At 33.5% G+C, this 23,938-nt stretch overlaps 1 protein-coding gene and 1 long non-coding RNA gene across 3 annotated transcripts; one reads left to right on the top strand and one right to left on the bottom strand.

Moving 5' to 3' along the window:
- The first annotated feature begins 27 nt into the window (after positions 1-27).
- LOC149899921 (terpene synthase-like) lies at positions 28-16,559 on the top strand. 2 transcript variants are annotated; one of them, XM_090113138.1, is made up of 9 exons: positions 28-129; positions 8,207-8,361; positions 8,828-8,969; positions 9,532-9,652; positions 10,262-10,401; positions 11,255-11,281; positions 11,369-11,462; positions 13,194-13,321; positions 16,095-16,559. In XM_090113138.1, the coding sequence occupies exons 1-9, from the start codon at positions 88-90 to the stop codon at positions 16,170-16,172; spliced, it is 927 nt and encodes a 308-aa protein (XP_089969264.1). In that variant the 5' UTR covers positions 28-87; the 3' UTR covers positions 16,173-16,559. The 2 variants fall into 2 exon arrangements, with proteins under 2 accessions (XP_089969264.1, XP_089969265.1); XM_090113139.1 differs by lacking the exon at positions 28-129 and adding an exon at positions 2,996-3,070.
- On the bottom strand, positions 13,529-15,377 carry LOC149899922 (uncharacterized). The gene is made up of 3 exons (XR_016457812.1): positions 15,132-15,377; positions 14,943-15,004; positions 13,529-14,868 (listed from the first exon to the last, which is right to left on the bottom strand). It is a non-coding gene; the product is annotated as an uncharacterized LOC149899922 (long non-coding RNA).
- Positions 16,560-23,938: the final 7,379 nt, after the last annotated feature.

Here is a 23,938-nt window from a genome sequence, read left to right as displayed (position 1 = left end):
TCTTCTTATACAGCGAACAGTGTAAAAAGGTACAAGTATATTTTATGTAGAATCTGTGGCAGTGAGTGTACTCTTGATTTTTTTTAAATGGCGTCGAAAAAGAGCGAAGTTCAAGAACATCTTGAGGAGGTATTTATTTTTATATTTTACAATGGAAACAAGTATTTTACACCTGCGGTCCGGCCCGGCTTCTCTTCATAAGAACCATCCTCGTAGGAAAAGAAGATTATAAAAAAATAATTTATTATAATAGCCACTAGAGATGATTAAAGAAAACGTTATTTTTGTTAGCTGAAAGATTGATTCTATTTTTTCTAGTATTAAATACTTCATGAAGTATAACTATAACTTTCTACATTCAGACCAAATTTTATCGTTCTCGGTAATCGAACCGGCAATTTACTTGGCACGATGTCGCTTACCACTAAACTATAAGGACAGTGGATAATTAGTTATTGCCGTTAATATAGCCGTGACCTGAAACTCAAAACTGGTTCTTAGTAACAAAATGTGTGACACAATGATTATTAATCGCTAATTAATGGTTGTTTAATTATAATAAATAAGCTAGTTGCAACCTGCGGCATCGCTTGCTCGAAAAGTCCGTGGGGAATTCCCGACTGATATAATATTTTATCTGTGCAAATTGTCGTTCAGAAACATTCAGAATTTTTGGTGTCATTGAATGTAAACAACATGTAAAAAAACTTGTACTAAACTCATACTCCGAACTTTGGTTAGAAAAATCATGAAAAATTATTTATTATAGTTAAGTACCTAAGTATACATTATACACAGATTTTGCATAAATGATAAAATGTTGTATTTTCATTTGACCCCTCGAAATAAAAGAATAAAGATTTGATCGCTACAATAAACCATTAAATTATTTAAATAGAAAGGCATCTTGCAATGTAACTAGCTGACATAATCGTCGCCAATTACTGAACGAGGGTCTTCACTCTTCAAATGCACTGAAGAGATAATTTATTGGAATTCACTTGGAAGATAATACGATAAGAGCGAAGGAAATGTTCTAAATGTATAATAGAATAGGTCCTATTACGAGACTTTTTATTATAAAAAATATAAGAAAATAAATCACTTAAACCATTAATTATGGAATCTTAAATAATAGAGTTTTAAATTATATTGACTTGTAGATCACGATAGTGGTAACTATTTTTTCGTAGTGGTTTCAATACAAACGCTCTCGCCTGGTTTCAATACCAATTTAATAACTTCTATAGGTACTAATATTATAAAGAGGAAAGTTTTGTTATTATGTATGTATGGTTTTCACGCATAAACTTCTGGACCGATTTTGATGAAATTTGGCACAGATAATCTTTAGACCCTGAGAAAGAACATAGGCTGCCTTTTATTGCGAAATATGTAGATACCACGGGCGAAGCCGGGGCGGACCGCTAGTCACTACTCACTACATAGTATAAAACAAAGTCGATTTTTCTGTGCCTATGTCCCTTTGTAGGTATGCTTAAATCTTTGAAACTACGCAACGGATTTTGATGCGGTTTTTGAAGTGAAAACTTCTTTAGCGGCGTTGGGTATAAAATCTTAAACTCGCGTCAGGACACGTGGCCTGATCGAAAAAGCGTAAGACGGATTTTCTTTAGCCCTTATATTCCAAGACGGATACCATTCCAAAATATCAAACATGCTGAACGTTAATAATCAAGTTTTCACTTCTGCCGGCACTCCCGGAGTGCAACCGTAGACACAGTACACACGTAGAACAAGATAGAGTGATTCAAGAGGAAGGTTTATATGTATAATGTGTGTGTGAGTGAAGTCCCATGTCCCCAAGTGGGGTAAGGGGCAGATTTTTTTTTTAGATGCATTATACATCTGTTTCACTGATCGATTTTCTTTAGGGACAAGTAGGTGATCAGCCTTCTGTGTCCTACCAGACCGAGAAATTTTTTTTTCTTCGTCTCCACCGGGAATCGAACCCAGTAGCCCTCGGTGCTACGCACACGCGTCAACCACTGTACCAAGGAGGCGGTCAATATAATAAATACTGTTATTTTTGAGGTTTATAATGTGATGTCGTAAATAAATTTTACATTTTTTCCGCTTACATTGCAAACGCAAGCTGAACCCTACGAGTTTTATCAAAATAATGTACTAAGTATTGTACACATTGAAAAGGTCTACCGAAAAGCCCGCGATGGTATATTATGTCTATCTCTTATGGATAACCCACAATAACTTTTTTTTGTCATTTACTTTTTACGTCAAATAATGGCTAATTTTCGAAGCGATTTTAACCAATACAGCATTAATCCTTAATCAATTAAATACCTTGAATACATTTTTCATTTAATATAGATCTATATGGCCCTTTACACCGTATGATTTAAGTGAATATCTTCGAAGATAATATTACAGATTTAAAAATTGCGGGACGTAGCGTTTGCGGCGGTACCGGCCGGCCGCCATTGCACCCGTGCGAAGCCGGGGCGGGTCGCTAGTAATTAATAAAAATTAATTAAACTACTCATGAAAATTATATGTGTTATGTTACAATATGTATAGATTATTATGTGGTACACATAAAGTTCCCAGTTAAAAAAATTTTGGTTAGTCATAACGCTTACCTAGTTTTGCTTGTATTTTTTAATTTATGTAGCGTAAATTAAATGTTATTTTAATGTTTAATTTAAATTTTAAATATACCACCTAGATTTCCTTCTTTGTTACATTGACGTCTGATTATAGAGACTTCCAAGAAAGCGGTTGTTCATAATCAGATGAAAATGTATAGGTATATCTTTTTGTTATCTGTCTTTTTTTTTAACCGACTTCATTACTTACTAAATTCGAATCTTTACGAAAAAATCCGCACAGTAAAGAAATCTCACATCTTACGTTTGTAGTTTCCAAGTACATACCAAATTAAGGAAAAACAGAGGTTTAATATTCAAAAGGTAGAATATAACCGATTAAAATTTACTCATTTTGAACCAAACAGTGTAAGAGGTCGCAAGTGTTTATTTATCTGTGGTTTCGTGCTAAAATGAGTAATGGGAGTCTACATTTAGAGGAGGTAATTATTATATTGCTTACTAGCTTTTCACTCGGCTTCGTCTGCTTTGTATAAACATTAAAACCTAATAAATTATATGTATCACTCTACCTGTGTTACAATGGTATCTTTTTGGTTAATCTCTCAAAATTGCACACACTAAAAAGTTATTTTATACCAGAAATCACTATTGTATTTAATTGTGGCATTGGCCATTAATTATAAACTAGCTGTCCGCCCCTGCTCCCCGTGGTACATGTTAACGTTTTCTCTCCATAAGAACCATCCTCGTACTTCAAGGAATATTATAAAAAAAAAATTAGTGAAATTGGTTCAGCCGTTCTCGAGATTTGCGCTTAGCTACACATTTGGCGATGCATTTTTGGAACGAAGTTCCTTATCGCGCGTTGCGAAAGGGGGCTAGACGGAAAACATAAGACGAAAAGTTACGACACTTTTTGCTATAGTTATAAGCTGTGCGACGTGCGCGTGTTCCTCTGTCTGTCTCTCTCTAACTTAAAACTTCGTTCCATCCGAGTGTCTAGTGAGAGTGGCTTGATTACCTTGACACCCCTCAAGTATTTTATTATACTAGCTTTCCGCCCGCGGCTTCGCCCGCGTTATCAAAGAAAAACCCGCATAGTTCCCGTTCTCGTTCGATTTCTGGGATAAAACCTATCCTGTTTGTTAATCCAAGTTACCCTCTATATGTGTGCTTAATTTCATTGTAATCGGTTCAGTACTTTTGTAGTATTTGCGTGAAAGAGTAACAAACACACACACATCCTCACAAACTTTCGCATTTATAATAATATGTATGTATTATTAGGATATACCGGTTTATTTACCGGTGTCACCGACATAGCTCGCCGGATTAGCACGCTGAAGTGGCAATGGGCTGGGCACATAGCCCGCAGAACCGATGGCCGTTGGGGCAGAAAGGTTCTCGAATGGAGACCACGTACTGGGCGACGAAGCGTGGGACGACCACCCACAAGATGGACAGACGACCTGGTCCGAGTGGCAGGGAGCCGCTGGATGCAGGCCGCCGGTGACCGGTCGTGGTGGAAAACCCTGAGGGAGGCCTTTGTCCAGCAGTGGACGTCCCACGGCTGAAACGACGATTAGGATATATTATCTTCATACTTTATATACCGGTGGTTTCAACTACCTACACGTTGCTATAAAATTCTGTATAGCCTTTACATTTTAAAGCCTTACTTGCATGAATAAATATTGAATTACTGCGATACGTGTTCCGACTTCCGCAAATACGTACGTTTTGTAAACTACATTTACTTAAACTAGAAAAAGGACCTTAATAGTAATAAACGTGAAAGTTTGTGACGATGGATTGGTCTTCTAACTCTTTTTTTGAAAAATGGTAGATTGGATCTGGGTGAAGTTTGGCAAAGAGATAGATTGAACTAGCACAAATGCTTTTTATCCGTATACATTCTAGTATATGTATACAGATATTATATAAATCATAAATGATAATCTATACTAATATTATAAAGCTGAAGAGTTTGTTTGTTTGAACGCGCTAATCTCAGGAACTACCTACTGGTCCGATTTGAAAAATTCTTTCGGTGTTAGATAGCCCATTCACAGAGAAAGGCTATAATAGGCTAGCCCATTCATAGAGAAAGGCTATAGGCTATCTATAGGCTATCATCACGCTAAGACCAACAGGAATGGAGCCACGCGGGTGAAACCGCGGAGCGCAGCTAGTATCTAGAATATAAAAATGAATCCCAAAATGTGTTGGTAAGCGCATAACTTGAGTACGGCTGAACCGATTTCGATAATTATTTTTTTATTATATTCCTTGAAGTACGAGGATGGTTCTTATGTAGAGAAAACGTAAATATATACCACGGGCGAAGCCGGGGCGGACCGCTAGTTTACAATAAAGGAAAAGTGTGTGAGTAAAAAAATGTTCTTTAAGTAAAACTGCATTTGAATAACCTTCAATCCAAGCACCATGGATATCGCTAAGTTGTTATATTTAAGCTCGATATATTACTACTAGCTGTGCCCCGCGGTTTTACCCGCATTGCTCCGCTCCCGTTAGTATTAGCGTGATGATGTTATAGCCAAGTATTTAGTACCTTTGAGAGTTGCCTTCCTCGATAAATGGGTTATCTAATACCGAATGTATCTATAATTACCTCTTGTGATAATAATATTTCTCTTACACGTGGAGTATTAAACTAAATATAATCTCAATACACAATAACTAATAATAATTTATTCAAAAGCAATAAAAACATTTTATTAATGTGTTGACGAGTTCAAAGGTTTCAATTGTTTTCTCGCGTCCGACCCTTGCTTCGTATTGAAATACGGAAACCATTTTAAACACAGAAACTATTTAAGGCTAAAAAGTAGTAGTGAATTCTGTTTTATCTTACTAATATTAATCATATATCATATACCTACCTATTACTAATATAAATGCGAAAGTTTGTGAGAATGTGTGTGTGTGTTTGTTACTCTTTCATGCAAATTCTACTGAACCGATTACAATGCAATTTAGCACACATATTGGGTAACTTGGATTAACTCATAGGATACGTTTTATCCCGGAAATCCCACGGGAACGGGAACTATGCGGGTTTTCCTTTGATAACGCGGGCGAAGCCGCGGGCGGAAATCTAGTGTTTAGATATGTAAAATAAGGAGTGTTCTGAATTAGTGGGATCAATTATTGCTTTTGAATATTACATAAAGGAAGGCTCAGGATTTTTATGGTACACAAAAATAATGTTAAGAAAATAAGATACGCAAACAAAGAAACGCAAATAATTTTTCTATAAAAGCTCTTTATGAAGCAATAATTTAGAATACCATGTAGCAGTTTTTTTACATTATTAAGACTCTGATAAATTAATTTAAATACTTCCTTATCACATTGTTATGGTAATTACTAATTACTTATTAAGTAATTACAATAGAACGGGTATTTTCTACTTAGCATTTGATTTCGTTACTCCTTACATTAATTAAGTGATGACCTTATATATTTTTGTATTTTCTCCTATCTGTATTTATTTTGTTATAATTATTATTATGTATATAGGTATACATTTCTTTATGTTGCAATATGTATATTATCTTTTAATTTTATTTTTAATTTCCTGGTTATCCAATTATAAGTACGTATTATATATATATTTTTTTATCTCTTTATTGCTTCAGTGCTTCAGTATACACCACCTACCTGTATTCGTTGTTTTTGTCATTGCTTACCTTGGTTGGGTTACCTGGAAGAGATGGCTCTGTAGCCAGGTCGCCCATTGTGCAATTTGTGTATTCCATTTTATGTAATGTCTGTAATTTGGTGTGTACAATAAAGTTCTCATTCATTCATTCATTCATTATAATCAATTGATAGACATACAAAGTTATATCGATAATTATGTGATGTTATTTCCTCAGGAATTCTACAGGGATCTTTTCTAGGGCCTATAGTTTTCAACATTGTTAGAAATTATTAATTGTAATGTAGTTAAAAAAATTGGTTGTCTGTAAAGTCGGTTTACTGACCGTAGTTGAACGTGACAACGTCCGATTGTGCTTCTTTGTCGCTCGTTCCGCGCTCTCGCTCGCACTTCAAGCCTTACGGAACGCCTCAGAGCGAGGTAACGCCGCATGAGTCATGTTTTTTCGTGCGTGCACGTCAAAAAAAAACAATCGCAAATAAATAAAAACAATACGAGATTCGTTTACATTTGTCACTATATTTTTGACGTGACAATGTCTTATAAGTTATAATTCGATAGAGCCGGCTGCACGCACGAAAAAACATGACTCATGCGGCGTTACCTCGCTCTGAGGCGTTCCATGTAAGGCTTGAAGTGCAAGCGAGAGCGCGGAACGAGCGACAAAGAAGCACAATCGGACGTTGTCACGTTCAACTATCGTCAGTAAACCGACTTTACAGACAATCAATTTTTGACGTGACAACGTCTTATAATTCGATCTGTGAATTCGATAGAGCCGGCTGCACGCACGAAAATACATGACTCATGCGGCGTTACCTCGCTCTGAGGCGTTCCATGTAAGGCTTGAAGTGCAAGCGAGAGCGCGGAACGAGCGACAAAGAAGCACAATCGGACGTTGTCACGTTCAACTATCGTCAGTAAACCGACTTTACAGACAACCAATTTTTTAAAAGTACTTAAACTTAAATCGTAATATTGAAAATAATTTTTATCCACGTTATTACAAAGTCAAAAACGTTCTCAACATAAAACAGTTAAGATTGTATTGTATTTTATTACATTTTAGCTACATGGTTTAATTACTTATCTGGTGTTTAAGTGGTCTTTATGATAGCTAACCACAAAGTAAAAATTAACATTTTAAATTGTGTAACCAATTACCTTATCCTAATCTTGTAAGAATCAGACGTTAAGTTGAATATGTTTTTTGTGTTTTTTGTTAACACTATGGCTTACAAAAAAGAGAGCTTCATTTGGAGGAGGTATCTTTTAATTAATTTTTTATTGTTATTTAAATGTAAAATAAGTTTAAAAATAGTTCATATTTGAATTGATTCGGCCTCGTAACGGTGCATTTAGACCAAACGAACTTAGAGCTAGAGCTATAGCAAGAGTAGCCTTTCGAGATCTTTAAACGAAAACTCGTATTCAGTGTTGTTCAGTATTAGAACATTGCATAGAATCTTTTTGAAAGCACCAACAACAACGAAAGAATGTTCTACGCCTTCTCTTTTTTTTAAGTACCGCATCGGCTCTATATGAAATATTTAAATTATTGTAATATAATTAATCAGTGAATATTATTTTGTTTTAAACTTATTGTTAGATTTATATTACTAACCAAATGCAACCCCATTATAGTTTATACACATTATAGAGGCGTAAACTTAAAACTTCAAATATATTGAACTAGCTGCTTTGCGCGGTTTCACCCCCGTCGCTCCACTCCTGTTGGTCGTAGCGTGATGATATATAGCCTTCCTCGATAAATGAGCTATCTAACACCGAAATAATTTTTCAAATCGGACCAGTAGTTCTCGAGATTAGCGCGTTCAAACAAACAAACTCTTCAGCTTATAATATTAGTATAGATTAGTATAGATAAATGAATGAAATTTTTTATTGCACACTAATACTTATATTTCAGGAGCTCCTCCAACCATACACGCATATATTAGAAATTTCCAGTAAGAACATGCGCAGGCGCATCGCAGAGGCTTTCAACCATTGGATGCGAATATCCGATGAGAAGATGAATGAAGTCTTAAAGATAGTTAATATGTATCACATTGCTAGTCTTTTGTGAGTATTTTGTACCTTTAAATATTGTCTTTGAAGTTCTAGCCTGACTAATATACGTAGTTTGATCTCGACCATATCACGATTCCTCAATAAACCGCCGTTTAATAAAACAGCTGATTATGCTTCATGACTGCGACAAATAAACATAAGAATCTCGGTTTTTTCGCTTTAGTCGAAGCCTTTATTCATTTCTGATACACTAATTAGACTTTATTTTTATTTCTTTTTATGTTAATATATTTTGTTCTTTGATAATAACCAATTTAGTTATAAGAGTCTTTCATTTAAATGTTAAAAACAAGAGGCATTTTTTTCTAAAGGTACAAGAACTTCTAAGTGATAAGGCCGCCAAATACACTAAACTGCTCCTTGCTTTTATTTTTGTATGTTCTAGTATGTAAGTCTGTTTAGTTGTATTAAAGAGTAAAATAAATAAAAATAATAAATAACTTATCATTATTTCTAGAGCTGATGATATCCAAGATGGAGATAATATACGACGAGGGATTCCAGCAGCCCACTGTGTGTTTGGTGTACCCCGGACACTAAATGCATCTTTACACGTTATATTGTTGGTCATGAAAGGGTGCCGGGAATATCATCCTGAAGTAATTCATTTCTGATTTTATTCGTATGAATTTTCTGACGTATACATGTGTTACTACAGACAAATACTGAATTTCACTAGATGTCCCGGCAAATGTTCTGCCTTACTCTAATCAGTTAGGGGTATGAAAAATAGATATTGGCAAGTTCTCAGATGTACCTAATAGGTACACGAAATTTCATGAAAATCGGTCAGCCATTTCGGAGGAGTATGGTACTTAACATTGTGACACAAGAATTTTATACTTATATAGAGATAAAGACACATAAAATAAATATGAAGAAAAGAATAAGGAGGAGGAAATTATGTAAAAAAGGAAAAAATAATAATATTAAAACACATTTTCGAAAAACATTAAAATTTTACACATTACAAAATACATGTTTGAATGTGAAACGGGACCACTTATATCCAATTATAAATTAATTATCGTAATATAATTATTTACCATGTAAACGTTATAAGCGAAATAAAATAAATAAGGACATAACAATAATTAAATAACGGTGTACATTTCAAATTAACGAGTAATCTGATAACATTAAATAAATAATGAATTTCAGGCTCTGGATATATTTAATGAGCAATCTCTAGAACTAATTCGAGGCCAGGGAAAGGAAATATATTGGCGAGATATGTTTATCTGTCCCACTGAAGAAGAATACATGGAAATGTTAAGGCAAAGTATGTAGAATTAACTCTTTTCGAATTCTTCTGCTGACTGTATAAAAACGCTTCTAAAAGAAATCAAGTTGAATAATGTTTCAGTTATGAGTTTGTGTAAACACAGCTTAAAAGCTAATTAATTAATGGCCCGTCAGTTTCTTTAGTATGTTGTACAATACAGTGAAATATTTTTGAGTTCATCCAACCAGGTTGTAATTACCTCCGATAAAGAATACAGATAAAAAACTTACATGATTAAAAGCATTTTTCTTACTTTATATAAAAAAAAAATAGTTTACAACTTATTGTCTTATCTATCGAAAATACCTACACAAAAAATCATTAAACTCTACACTCTATTCAGGATGTCCCGCCCTCGATGTACTATGCGTAATAGAACGCATTGTTTTATATATAAGTACGCTGATTACGTAAAAAATACTCATAAAATCTCCGACTACTAAACTATAACTTCTTTGCACATACCGTCGGTAGGACACTCTGTAATGTAACAGTCATCTGGTTGAATTTGCTATTAAAACGTCGCCTTATTCATACAATCAAATAGCAGATTCAACCATATGATGGCGACATATATATTGCTATATTATTAATTAATAATTTCAGAGACGGGAGAAATGTTCAACTTAGCAGCCAGACTGATGCAGCTAGCGAGCTCAAATACCAACGACTACCGCGCGTTTGGGAGGAAGCTGGGAATGTATTTCCAGCTGAGAGACGACTATTGTAATATCTCACAGCCAGAGGTAAGGATTATTTCTCTTTGTATTATTAATGTATTTCGCTCTTTACTCTTTGGTACAGTGGTAATTGGTACGTTAGTAATATACAGGGTGTCCCACTTTCGGTATACTAAGCGCAAAGCGACTTGTAGTTTTGCATACGCTGAGTACGTAAAAAATACTTATAAAATTCCAGACGCATTTTTTTTTCAAATAGAGGAGTTCTTAAAATTCCATGTGTACACCCCTAAAAAGCAACCCGCCCAACTTGGCCACCCGCACGTGAGCTATCGTTTAAGATTATGTTTTCATAGACAAAATGCTCACATTAGCAAAGCGATATATGCCGGCTGCGCGAAGCTAGAGAAGAATACATGGATTTTAAGGAAAAATTTAGCAAAAAATTTTTCACGTAATTTTGTTATTTGAGTATTTTTTACGTGATCAGTGTATGCAAAACTACAAGTCCCTTCGCGCTTAGTATACCGAAAGTGGGACACCCTGTATAGAGAAAATATAATACATAATATGCAATATAATACATAATTTCTACGTATCTAACCAGAACAACAGAGAAACAGTTCATGTTTGATTAAAATCTTAGTTTGATAACAGGATAAAGGACATCGATGACCCATTAACAGGGTTTAATCGTTGAGTGTGCACAGGCGATTATTCCGTAACTATTGCAGATATCAAAAAACTTTAAACTGATATCGAAAGTACTATATAGTACTATTATGGCCATTTTACTCATTGGGTTAAGTACTTTCAATATCAGTTTAAAGGTTTTTGATATCTGTAATAGTTACGGAATAATCGCCTGTGCACACTTAACGATTGCACCCTGTATAGAACTTAAATTTTTTTGTTTCAGAAACTAGAAGAGCGACCTTCTGATCAGGTAACTAACTATTTTTACAATCAAAATACATTAATACATTTAATGTATTTTAAATGTATCTTTGTCTAACCAATTTCACTTTTACAGATTCTAAACGACTATTACATGGACCTAACAGAAGGCAAATTCACATTACCAATCATCCATGCAGCTAGAAGTTTAAAAGGCACAGCAGTTCTGAGTATCCTTTTCAAATGAGTCTTTTTAAAGAAATAAATCTTTTATGGTGCTTTTCCACCAGAGGTGTGCTATGCAGCTGTCTGCGAAAATGCCTACGAAAATGCTATGAAACTATGTGATGGTTCCCACTGGTATTAGTGCCACGTTGCTGTGCGAGGACGATGCGATAGTATGAAGATAGCAGGCGCTCTGCAAATAGCATACATCCATAGCACGCATCCATAGCACACATCCAAAGCATGCATCCAAAGCATATCTATACTAATATTATAAAGCTGAACAGTTTGTTTGTTTGAACGCGCTAATCTCAGGAACTACTGGTCCGATTTGAAAAATTCTTTCGGTGTTAAATAGCCCATTTATCGAGGAAGGCTATGGACTATCATCACGCTAACACCAACAGGAGCGGAGCACTGTGGGTAAAACCGCGTGGCACAGCTAGTTCCATATAAAATAACATTATTATTTAGCTGAGATCGTTTCCAATTGTGCTACTCTATGTGCATTAATGAATATGATAAGATAACAAACGCATCCACAGCATTATAGCATAGAATATCTCTGATGGAAACGCACTCTTATTATTTTACTCTTAAACGTAGAGACGTTCGTCTTTTCAACGTAGGTTACTCTATAAGTGGTCCAATTATCTGAAGTATGAATACAGCTAAAGATCGCTTGAAGTTGCATACTTTATTGTAACGTGTATGAAATATTAAGATGTAGAGTAGAAAATACTTATTGGAAATGTTTTAATAGTTCGTTATTGGAAATAGAACAGAATACAAAAGATATTGGAAAATATAGTTTAATTTTAATTATGGTTCTACATTGGTTCTTCAATAGATTTCAATAATTAGTAATTTTCCTTCTTGTACATACCCAATATACAGGGTGTAATCGTTAAGTGTGCACAGGCGATTATTCCGTAACTATTGCAGATATCAAAAAACTTTAAACTGATATTGAAAGCCCTTTACCTAATGAGTAAAATGACAATAATAGCTTTTTAAAAATAAAACGGGAAATATCCAAAAAATTTATATCAAACACTCCCATACATTTAGTATGAGATATGACTATCCTAAACATGTAATATGAAAAATTTTGGTTCTTTTTTTGAATTTGTGCTGAAATTACTTCGCAAATTTTAATAAAAATTCATTTAGAAACTGTAAATAGAGCTCGATGTGGAATAAAATGGTATTCCAAAACGAGGACGCCACTTCGAACATTAATTGCTTTGTACACAAAATGTATGGAAAATTCAATGTATCCAGGGTGTTTAATGTAACTTTTTTGGATATTTCCCGTTTTATTTTTTAAAAGTTATTACTTACTGTCATTTTTCTCATTAGGTAAAGGGCTTTCGTTATCAGTTTAAAGTTTTTTGATATCTTCAATAGCTACGGAATAATCGCCTGTGCACACTTAACGATTACACCCTGTATATGTATTATACTTACAAAAAACAATTTTTAATAATTGTATATTCGTAACGAAGCCTACTATTTCCACTTACTATCTATATATATATATATATAAAAGAAAGTCGTGTTAGTTACTCCACTTATAACTCAAGAACGGCTGAACCGATTTAGCTGAAAATTGGTAGGGAGGTAGTTTAGAGCCAGGAGAAGGACATAGGATACTAAATATGTACCACGGGCGAAGCCGGGGCGGACCACTAGTTTATAAATAAAATGTAAAATTCCTTAAAGATGTTATCCAGATATATTAAAACAACGTACAAAAGACATAAATTTGAAGCGATTTTGCGTGAAGCTTCTAGAAGATCTAGGCAGTATGGAGTATACACGAAAGGTTCTACGGGACTTGGATCGAGATATTCGTGAAGAGGTAAAATTTTTTAAAGTATTTTATAAAGTATAGATGGTAAGGTAGATTGTATTGAGTGATTGCGGTAGAATTCACTATACTGGTTTTTGTAATTATATCTACCCTTAAGACGATACACAAAAAAAAATCCACTGCTTGGCGGGCGGAGTCTAAAAGCTCGCTATCGCGAACGCGGGTGTGCGCGAAGTCATTATTTGCAAACTCGCCGCGCTGCCGCTGGCCGACTCGGGACAAACATGTATGGAGTCGTCATACAGTTATAATATTGTCATACATTTATTTAATTGTTGATTTATTGGTTTTATTTTCTTGCTTATAAACAAATAATCTTCTTTCCAACAACTACTTAGACATTATTAATAATTATTATTATTTCGTAATGTTTACTTTATTACAAAATAATACAGGTTATAAATAATCTTTAAAATAACAAAAAATATTGTTACTCTGAAAAAATGAAATGGTACTCAATAACGCGGACTACTGAATTGATTTAGATAGAATTTGATGCTGACGTAGATATTACATCATGCCCAGAAATGAAAGGTACTATTTCTGAAAGAAGTTATAAACCCTAATTCTTCTCAGTCAAAGTCAAGAGTGGAAGATATCACTAATACAGTAAAACTGATGCGAAACTTTGGATGTTAATTTGTATATTTTTTTGTTAGTTGTTACTTAATCACGTCAAGACTACATTACCAATTTTGATAAAATATAGCTAATTGCCTGGATTTACACATAGGATACTTTTTATCCGAACTGAACACTTCTGTGGGAAAAAACAGGATTCACGATATAACCTAATTCCACGCGGGCAAAGCCGCGGTCGGAATGATATTTTTTTAAATAAAAAAATTGTTTTAAAAAAAACACAAAATATATTGACGCATGTATTTATTTTTTGCACTCTATTATAATTGTAATTATTCATTACAAATAATCAAAATAAAATAGCCAGAAAGTTAGGCCCTGGTAGGGTAGGTAGGCAGGTACAGCAATGTGAGACGAACACTGGCTTATTTATATGTACCAATAATAATGTATTATAAACATTAAATTAAGTTTACAACAAAAATACATAATATTAGCTAATGTGAAAACGAATCAACCAATCATCCCACAACAATGAAATGTGCACACAAATATTCATCCAAATCGGTTCATGTGATTAGGAGGAGTGACTGCAGCGCCATCTTCCGGGCCCAATTGTGTTTCCAGATCACCCAGGAACTCAATTTAATATACTTACACAAAATTTTTCGAAATGAAAACTCACATTACTATGTAAATATGAATATAAACCTGTTTTAGTACTAAGCAATTTCCCGCACAGGTGTAGTAAGTATAAATGAAATAAATATCAACATCAAATTCTTTATACAACATACTTATCTACCACCTACTAAGAAATGTAATTCTTGAAATTTTTTCGTATTTTTTTAAATATAATACTACTCCAATGAGCTCCTGTTCCATATTACGGCCACCATACTTCCACTAAGTTCACCATGATTTTTTATTTCTTTGCACTTTGTTGCTTTTTGCTAAAAATGGAATCATGCGATAAAACCAGTAGAGCGTTGATAACATACATTTTTGACTGAATAAAGGTACTTACGAAGGAGTGGGTTCACATTGTGAACAATCAGTGGGTTTATTTTCCTTCTGGATTCCGGATTTCTGAAAAGATTATCTATGCTATAAATGAAAAAAATCTTACACATTCGTTATGTACTTAAAACAGGGGTACATATCAAACATCGTCTATAATACAATTATCATCAAATTTAAAATAAAACCAACTTACTTCATTAATTTGTTCCAATTGTAAGCATTCTTTTTCCTCCAACCTTTATGTTTCTTCTTCTTATTTTCTTTATTGTCCCCATTTGTCTCATTTTGTCTTATTGTGTTGTCACCCTTTTTTACGATGGCGCGAGCGACACAAGTTCCCCGTGTGACGGCCGTAGCGGGAATGACTCGTGCAGCGATCGGGGTAGGAAGGTACAGGGCGGCTCTCGCTATATTGGCTGGTCGCGCGCTAATTTCAAGTATTTCTCGTTTATTTCAAAACCATCGCATATTTCAAAATTCTAAATCGGTAGACGTATAGGTTGTATGTTTTATAGTTAATATCCAAAAAGTCGTAACTTTACGTTTGTTATTTTGAAGATGCCAGAGATTAAAAAAAAATAACAATGAGAACTTTGTATTTTTTTTCTATCGAGAAAATATTATGGAATCATGTTTCTAAAACGGTAGACGTATTGTGTTACTATTGAACTTTCTTGTCAAGAATTTTCATCACGACAACTTTAATAATATAAAAATTACGAAGGTTTAAAAAGGGCCGTAAATGTTAGAAAAATTAATTCATCACCTTAATATGTAAGAAGAGTTAAATTATCTTTAAAATTAATCAATACTAATATTATAAAGCTGAAGAGTTTGTTTGTTTGAACGTGCTAATCTCAGAAACTACTAGTCCGATTTGAAAAATTATTTTGGTGTTAGATAGCCCATCTATCGAGGAAGGCTATAGGTAAAATATGTTTTACTAGACAGCGATCACTTCCAGATGTAGACTATATAGTTAAAAACGGGATATTTATTAAGAGAGGTGGGTGACGTAAACATAAGACTACGAAAAGTATTAGAAGATAATTTATAGAACAACATTATAGACCTATAAATCACTTTAAACAAAAAATACGTAATATTTCATATTAAAACATTGTACTCATAATAATTTAATTTTACTAATTCGCAGATCGCGCGCCTTGGCGGGAACCCAGCTATGCTTTCAGTAATGGATCAGCTCCTCACTTGGGAACAAACTTCCAAGTGATTTTAATGTGATATTTATTTAGTAATTCTAGAAGGTTCGCTAAAAGAGCGGCTGAGCGACTGGGGAGTTGGTTTTTTAGACTATTCTTTTGGGATAGTTAAAACTTGATATTTTTAACTGTACGATCCCTTGATATGTTGCGTAGAGAAAATTGCATTTTGCGAAGTGAATTTTTATAATATTTATGATTTTATTTATTAAGAATATGTTTTAAATACTTTCGCAATTTATTATTTTCAAATTTTTAATTTTTCTAGAACAAATTCCTCCTCGCGATAAGTTTTTTCTATGAATAGAATATGAAAAAGGTTTATTTTTTATTAAAAATGTTGATTTCTTCTATGATATTTAAAAATTCTTGAATTATCTTCTATCTACTATGTTTTTGAGTAGTATACTTCACCTCCTGTCCATTACTGGCACTGTAGAGACAATAAAAAAACGCATTTATATTCAAAGAGTTTATGACTGCTTTGTTAAAGTTTTTTAAGCTATTGCATAGCTTCTATCGCGGGCCTTGAGCGCGGGGACCGAATCCAGAAATTTAGTAACGAAAAACCTCACGCTCCCCACTCCGATGGGCGCGGAGGTGTGGCTTGAAGGCATAGCATGCAATAGCTTTACCGCGGCAGTCCCCGAGTGCCGCACGTCTTTTTTTATTTAAGTGTAGGTACTTTAATTACTTATTGTACAAAACTGGTAGACGCATGAGAAATTAAATATTAATATAATAGTGTTATATAAAGCGTAGTGAAGCTTCTTAAATTTGTTTTTATGTGCCTTTTTATAAGAGCTAATAAATTATTCGTACTACCTACACTGTTTTTATTCCTAATCAACATTCGCAAGAACAATGGAGATTATTAAGTCATTTTTTAAATTTGTATCGAGTGAAAATAAGCACCATATTAGAGACCCTAGCAGTAACAACAATTATTATAAATCGAAGTCCATATTATAATATACGAATTAAAAATGGTTGACAGTTTCTATAAATAAATTCTTCAATAGCATAATCCTAAAAATGTGACATAATACCAACAGATAAATAAAAACATTATAGTTATCTCCTGGACAATAGTACAAAAAATGCGTGATAAACCTATTTCTAGAGATATCATCGAAACAGGAATCCTAGTAGGTATTGAATGGTCTTACTGCGCATGACTGAATGTGCCTTGCTTCGTTTAATATTAAAGGTTGTTTACAAATATTTACTCTTTTGTTTGTTATTCTGTTTGAATTAAAAAAAATTGGTGTTTATTTATCTGTGAAATATTAAAAAGGAAACTGAGATCTCGTTCAATGTAACATTTCTGTTTGAATTATAAAATTATTATTGGCTTATTTATTTATCAGTTTAATATTACAAATATATTTTCTCTCGCTTTATCTCTTTCGCTTGTTGCCTTTACATTTTTAGTAATAGGTAATTATTGGTTAAATTATTTATTTAGTTTAATGATTTATTTTATAATTATCAAAAAATGTAACAAAATACGACATTCGTGACTCTGGATATACGTATAATATCAAATAGTAATCTCTTCTCAATATGAAAGAAAAACAAAAACAAATATCTAATAAGTCTATGACATACGGCAAATGTGTCCAAAAATAGAAATGAAACTAATAAACACACGACATTTGGTGTCCTATAACTACAATATTGGCTGAGATCAACACAAGTTCCAATGAGAGCAACATATCTTCGAAATAATTGCTTCTAAGTTCACTACAAAAATAGTTACGACTCTATCGATTGACAAGTCGTAGCTTGAGCTACGATACCGGAGATTGTGACTCGGATCAGGTACCACTTGTAACTTTGTCAAACTAGCTATGCCCCGCGGTTATGCCCGCTTTGTCTAAAATCTAATAAATGACATATACCTACAAACTTTCTTCGAGAATCACTGTATCTATTGAAAAACCGCATCAAAATTCATTGCGTAGTTTAAAAACTTTAAGCATACAAAGGGCCGCCGCGCCGGCCGGACAGACAGCGACAGGGACTTTGTTTTATACTATTTTGTGACTTCCCAGTCACATGTAAAAAAATCTTAAGTAAATAGATACGCATTAAAGTATCAAAAAAATGGTACTGGCTTTTCTGTGATTTTTATTACAAACAACATCCAATTATTCTTGTTATAATCACATTGCATAACATTATGATGAAATGCTTATTTTCAGAACCTCGATTTACATCATGTACCCATAAAAACGTAATAGAATATGAAACAATAAGCCTAATAACAGGTCACTTATGGCGAAAGGTACTATAAAGGTCAACCTGACCTTGATACTAAATCTAGGAACGGGTGGGGTCGAAAATTATTACCACTAAAACTAACCTAACCTAACCTAAGTACCTTTAGTAGATATAAGATCCCACTGGTAATATGGCTAGTAAAAAAGGTATATTTGTAAAATAAGGTGTTTTTCTTATGCACACAAAATTTCATAGAATCGGTTAGTTTGGGATCACGCAACAAGAGAATTTTATATATTAGTTTACCTTTAAAATTGTCGTAAAATTGATAATAAATAAATAGGTGGACTTTATGTTACAAAATTATTATCCAAAAATTAATTACTTACAGATTCTTGCGGACAATTATTACAAGACAACTATCCTATCAACCTTTTGCATACATCTTGAACATTCATTTAAAATTAATTCATAAAAATTTACAAACATATTAACCGACTTGTCAAAAAGAATCAACAAAATCGATTCACATAGTCGATTGTTGTCAAGAGTTCTGAAAACACTGTCAAATTGAGACCTCCCCTTTTATGAAGTCTGTGGATAACATGATGTTGCTGAAACAGAATATCAGCAGCGTAGTAGGATCTTAGAATATAAGAACTCAGTGCTATCTTCAACATAAATACTCAGTTTTTGTTGTTCTGAAAGCCTGGGCTTGTCATATAAGATTAATGTATTTGGGGCTCTACGACCCGCAAATTTATGTCACCTCTCAGAGCCAGGAAAATCTTTGTTGTATAATGTTGTGGTAACTTACATGCATATTACCTAATATATTTTATGGTTTAGAAATAAAAATAAAGTTTGTGAGGATATCCATCCTCTATGTAGGTATGTGTATGTGTGTGTTTATTTGTTACTCCTTCACGCAAGTACTACTGAACCGATTACAATTTAGCACACATATATAGGGTAACTTGGATTAACACATAGGGTAGGATTTATCCCGGAAATCCCACGGGAACGAGCACTATGCGGGTTTTAGAAAACGCGGGCAAAGCCGCGGGCGGAAAGCTAGTTGGTTTATAAAAATAATGAGATGGCAAAAAGCTTATAAAAACATACCTAGACATAACATCTCGTTAAATAGAATTTTGCTTTGAGACTTGAGTAAGCAATTAGTGTATTGTTTTTTCATTTATTTATCTTATAGCAGACTGACGAAGGAGGACTTTAAATACAAGAGCATATGAATCAATTACTTAAATAATTTATATTCTTTCAGTTATTATATAGACCGGGAGATACTGACACAAAATTTCGAGTCATTTGTGACAGGATGGCGGTTCTACAGGGTTCTTAGTACGCAATGACAAAAAGAAAAATGATGGTGTGAACGCTGGTACCGGCGGCTTAGTCGCGTGGGCGTTAGTCGAACTCGTCGGAAAATAGCGAAAGTCAAACGATTTGTAACAGTATGGCACTTATTTTTCCTGGAAGTTTCAGGATCAAAGAATATAAATACAAAATTTCAAAGATCTAGGTGTTGGAAATCTTCACTTATATAAATTAATACTAAATTAATTTTTCAAGTATGACAGCACTTTTTCCCCCTACTAGAAGTATGGCATATATAATAATGGTCACATTTTATCAAATACTCTCCAAAAATCCAAATGCAATACTGGTACAAAAAGTTTGGCGAAATAAAATTTTTTTGCAGATTTTCGGCGGTATGTCGACCATTTGGAATCGTCCGAAAAGTATGGCATGGCGATTTTCGTAAATGGCTGCACGACGATGGTTACCTGTGCAAAAGTTAGCCTGGTACAAATGGTTGAATAATTGTTTTATTTAAATCAACATATTCGCGTCGGTATGGCGGGCTGTAAGTCACACCGGAAAAGTATGGCATGACACTACCGCCTACTTCTTTTTTATGGGCTATCGGTAAATACTAAAATTTTTGTGTTACAAATCGTTTGACTTTCGCTATTTTTCCGACGAGTTCGGCTAACGCCCACGCGACTAAACCACCGATACCAGCGATCACACCATCATTTTTCTTTTTATCATTGCGTACTAAGACCCCTGTAGAACCGCCATCCTGTTACAAATGACTCGAAATTTTGTGTCAGTATCTCCCGGTCTAATAGGCCATTATTGAAAAAGCAAAATGTTCTATCAGTCTAGAAATATTTGGCGTCGACATAGCTTTGTACTTACATCACATGTCTACTCACTGTGCGAATTTTACTACCAATTATTTATTAATTATGTATATTTTTTACTTTAAGTAACAACGTAGCATTCTAAATTCTAATATGTATTTAAGTCTTTGGTAACAATCAGCTAGAATGTGAATAAAGTTACGCTTTTTGATTTAAAATAATGAAACTTTAAAGGTGCCTTAGTATTTGTAAACGACACGAGGTACATTTGACACCTGCAATATATCGAAAAAAATAATTACACAAAGTTATAAAAAAAATTAAATCATTTCAAAACGTGACTAGATACATTTCCTATTCAATTTTTATTAATTTCATAGTTTATTTAAAAACCGCTTTTAACTACTAGTTAAAATCCACACCAGTGAGTAGGATAGTAATAACTCCATATCTGCGGGGATCTACACAAACATAGCAATGCGCAATATTTTCCCAGAAGCGGCTTCGTTTCGTATTAAAAAGCTATTAGAACATGTGCTTTCAAACGCTTTTCCATTGATTTGATGCTTTGACGCTTAACTTTGAACTTTCGCTAATAGAAAATGATAGTTTGAGAAAATTGCTGAATTGCCCACAGACAAACTGCATGTGCAGTTTTGTGGGACTTAGACTTAAGTTATTGTAATAATTTGTAAGAATAATTTCAATAAATAATAATAATAAAATAATTTTTTAACACAATTATTTAGTCTCACAATATTCAACTTAAATGACAGTTAAATTCCTTTGAAGTGTTTTGTATTTTTAGCACGAATAATATATATGTATTACTAGCGGTCAGCCCCGGCTTCGCCCGTGGTACCTACATGTTTAAACTATCCTATCTCTCAAGTTGGATCGAACTGCACATGGTGTGCGAATTTTATTATAATCGGTTAAGTGGTTTAGGAGTCCATTGAGGACAAACATTGTGACACGAGATTTATATATATGAATCTATTAAGATTATACTGTTTGTCCTGGCTTACACATTTTTAATTACGCAATTACTTATAAATAGTAGGTACCTATCACGGAGATATGATCGAGCGACGTCCACGTACTTTTGATAATTAAACTTTAGTTTGTAGGTACCTATTAAGTAAAATATAAAGGGTGTCCCACTATTGGTATACTTAGCACAAAGGGACTTGTTACACTGCATTGCATACACTGATCACGTAAAAAATACTTAAATAACACCAAAAATTTTTTGCAAAATTTTTCCTGAAAATCCATGTTTTCTTCTCTAGCTTCGTGCAGCCTGCATATACCGCTTCGCTAATGTGCGCATTTTGTCTATGAAAACATAATTTTAAAAGATAGCTCACGTGCGGTTGGAAAAGTTAGGCGGGTTGCTTGTTATGGGTGTACACATAGAGTTTTAAGAATTCATCTATTTGAAAAAAAAACTGCGTCTGGAATTTTATAAGTATTTTTTACGTACTCAGCGTATGCAAAACTATAAGCTTAGTATACCAACAGTGGGACACCCTGTATACTCTAAGAGTAAACCGAATTAAACTTAACTAATGAATAATAATTACCAATAATCTGTATTTATCTACTACAAGTCGAACTTAAAAAGCACAAAGGAAAATTAGTTAAAGAAATTAATTAGATCCACATAATGTTACGGTTTAATACACAATTATCAGAAAGGACCTTTATAAAATTAATTATAAAATATTCCTCCAGTTTCCACGAACGACAGCACAGATTATTAAAAATTGCTTAATAAATATGTATCAACTTAATTAATATTTCTTTTAACTCAATTTCAGTTCGTTTCATTTGTTTTAATCCGTGATACAGGCATGTTTGATCAATTTAATTCTACGAAATAAAATCAGGTCAGGTGATGAATATTTTACGATATGAATCCGTAACCTTTTCAACCAATGATACATTTTCGTGAAATATATTTAAATCGGTACTACATAATTAAGTAATGTGAGTACGTAAATCAATGGAAGTAGATATTAAAATGATTCTCTTCTACGTTTCTGGAATATCTGTCCATTATGATTAAGCAACGATTTCTAAGGACGAACGTTATATTCATTATTTTCATGTTATTATACCACTATTCGTATAGGAGCTAGCAACGTATACAATATAGTGTACATAATAACCCAGATATCCAAGTTATCGCAAGAGCATGGCATTGATTTTTCGATAAATATTTATTCATTAAATATGTGTTAAATATGTTATTCTACAAAATAAAAAGTAAACATTGAAAACACGTTTAATTATTTTAAAAATTAATAAAAAACTTCCTTTAAAATTAGACAGAATCCTTCAAAATCAGATAGAATTCCAGTAAAAAAGGTTGATTATCGACTATCGAGGTCAAAAATCATTGATGAGATTGACAACTCTACCAAAAGAGACAAAGCTACCAAGCTGCCAATTACTAACGCCTGAAAACTACCAAATCTACCAAAAAGGCTTTACAGCGACAATTTCACACAATGTCAACGACCTGACAAAGGCGCCGCTCGGCCGGCACTAATAAAACTTTATTGGCCCCATATCAAATACCTACACGGAGTGTCAGCTTTCAATTTTCGCGGAAAACTGTGTAAAATGCATAATTGGCTATTCGTTTAACGGCTTTTTCGTGTAAAAATTAATGTAATTGTCATTTTAATAAGTGAATTATGTAATTTTGTTTATTATCCAATGTATGAAAGTGGAGTTTTATTCTCAGTTAGAATTATACAGTTAGGTTCTTTCGTTTCAATGTTGCTCAAGTTCGACTTGACCTACTCTCTCTAAGCTCTCCTACATGCGATTTTCTTAACATGTTACATTAGAACATAATATTCGAAAATTTTGTATGACAAATCGGCATGTAAATGTAAAATCATCAAATTTAATTTATCATCATGGCTTTACATGAAAACACTCCAAAACAAGTAAGAGACTGCTGCAGATCTATTCCTTTTATGTTACGAATTATGAACACCCAAGCTTACACGTACAAACACACACACATGACATAGATAAAATACGAGCCAGTTCTTGAAAATGTTTTCTTCTTTTATTTTTATAATACCGAAATATCTCTTATACATTCTAATCGAAACATTGTTGCAATAATGCAGCTAATATAAATGAAAAAAAATATATTTATTGTACTTTATAGGTCGACTTGCACGAATAAAATAAATTAAATTAATTTTATAAGTCGACTAGTTGGCGACATTGTATTTGTACTTTTAAACTAAATATTACAGTTTTAGGGCCGATTTTTCAATCCCTGGTTAAAGTTATCCGACAATAAAGTATTACACGAACATTTTAAAATGTCACCTGTAAACTGTCAAATACGG

This window comes from Colias eurytheme, chromosome 19, assembly GCF_061535395.1.
Source record: "Colias eurytheme isolate Ceu_HAF_F1 chromosome 19, ilColEury1 Martin Lab GWU primary, whole genome shotgun sequence".
NCBI classification, from domain to species: domain Eukaryota; kingdom Metazoa; phylum Arthropoda; class Insecta; order Lepidoptera; family Pieridae; genus Colias; species Colias eurytheme.
This window is presented reverse-complemented; position numbering and strand designations above follow the sequence as displayed.

What these genes read in the sequence shown, in the direction of transcription:
- LOC149899921 (XM_090113138.1), top strand. Translation starts at nt 88, where the DNA reads ATGGCGTCGAAAAAGAGCGAAGTTCAAGAACATCTTGAGGAG. An exon ending in GCCGGGAATATCATCCTGAA is followed by an intron (nt 8,970 to 9,531) that starts GTAATTCATTTC and finishes AATGAATTTCAG; the next exon opens with GCTCTGGATATATTTAATGA. An exon ending in AAAAGGCACAGCAGTTCTGA is followed by an intron (nt 11,463 to 13,193) that starts GTATCCTTTTCA and finishes GATGTTATCCAG; the next exon opens with ATATATTAAAACAACGTACA.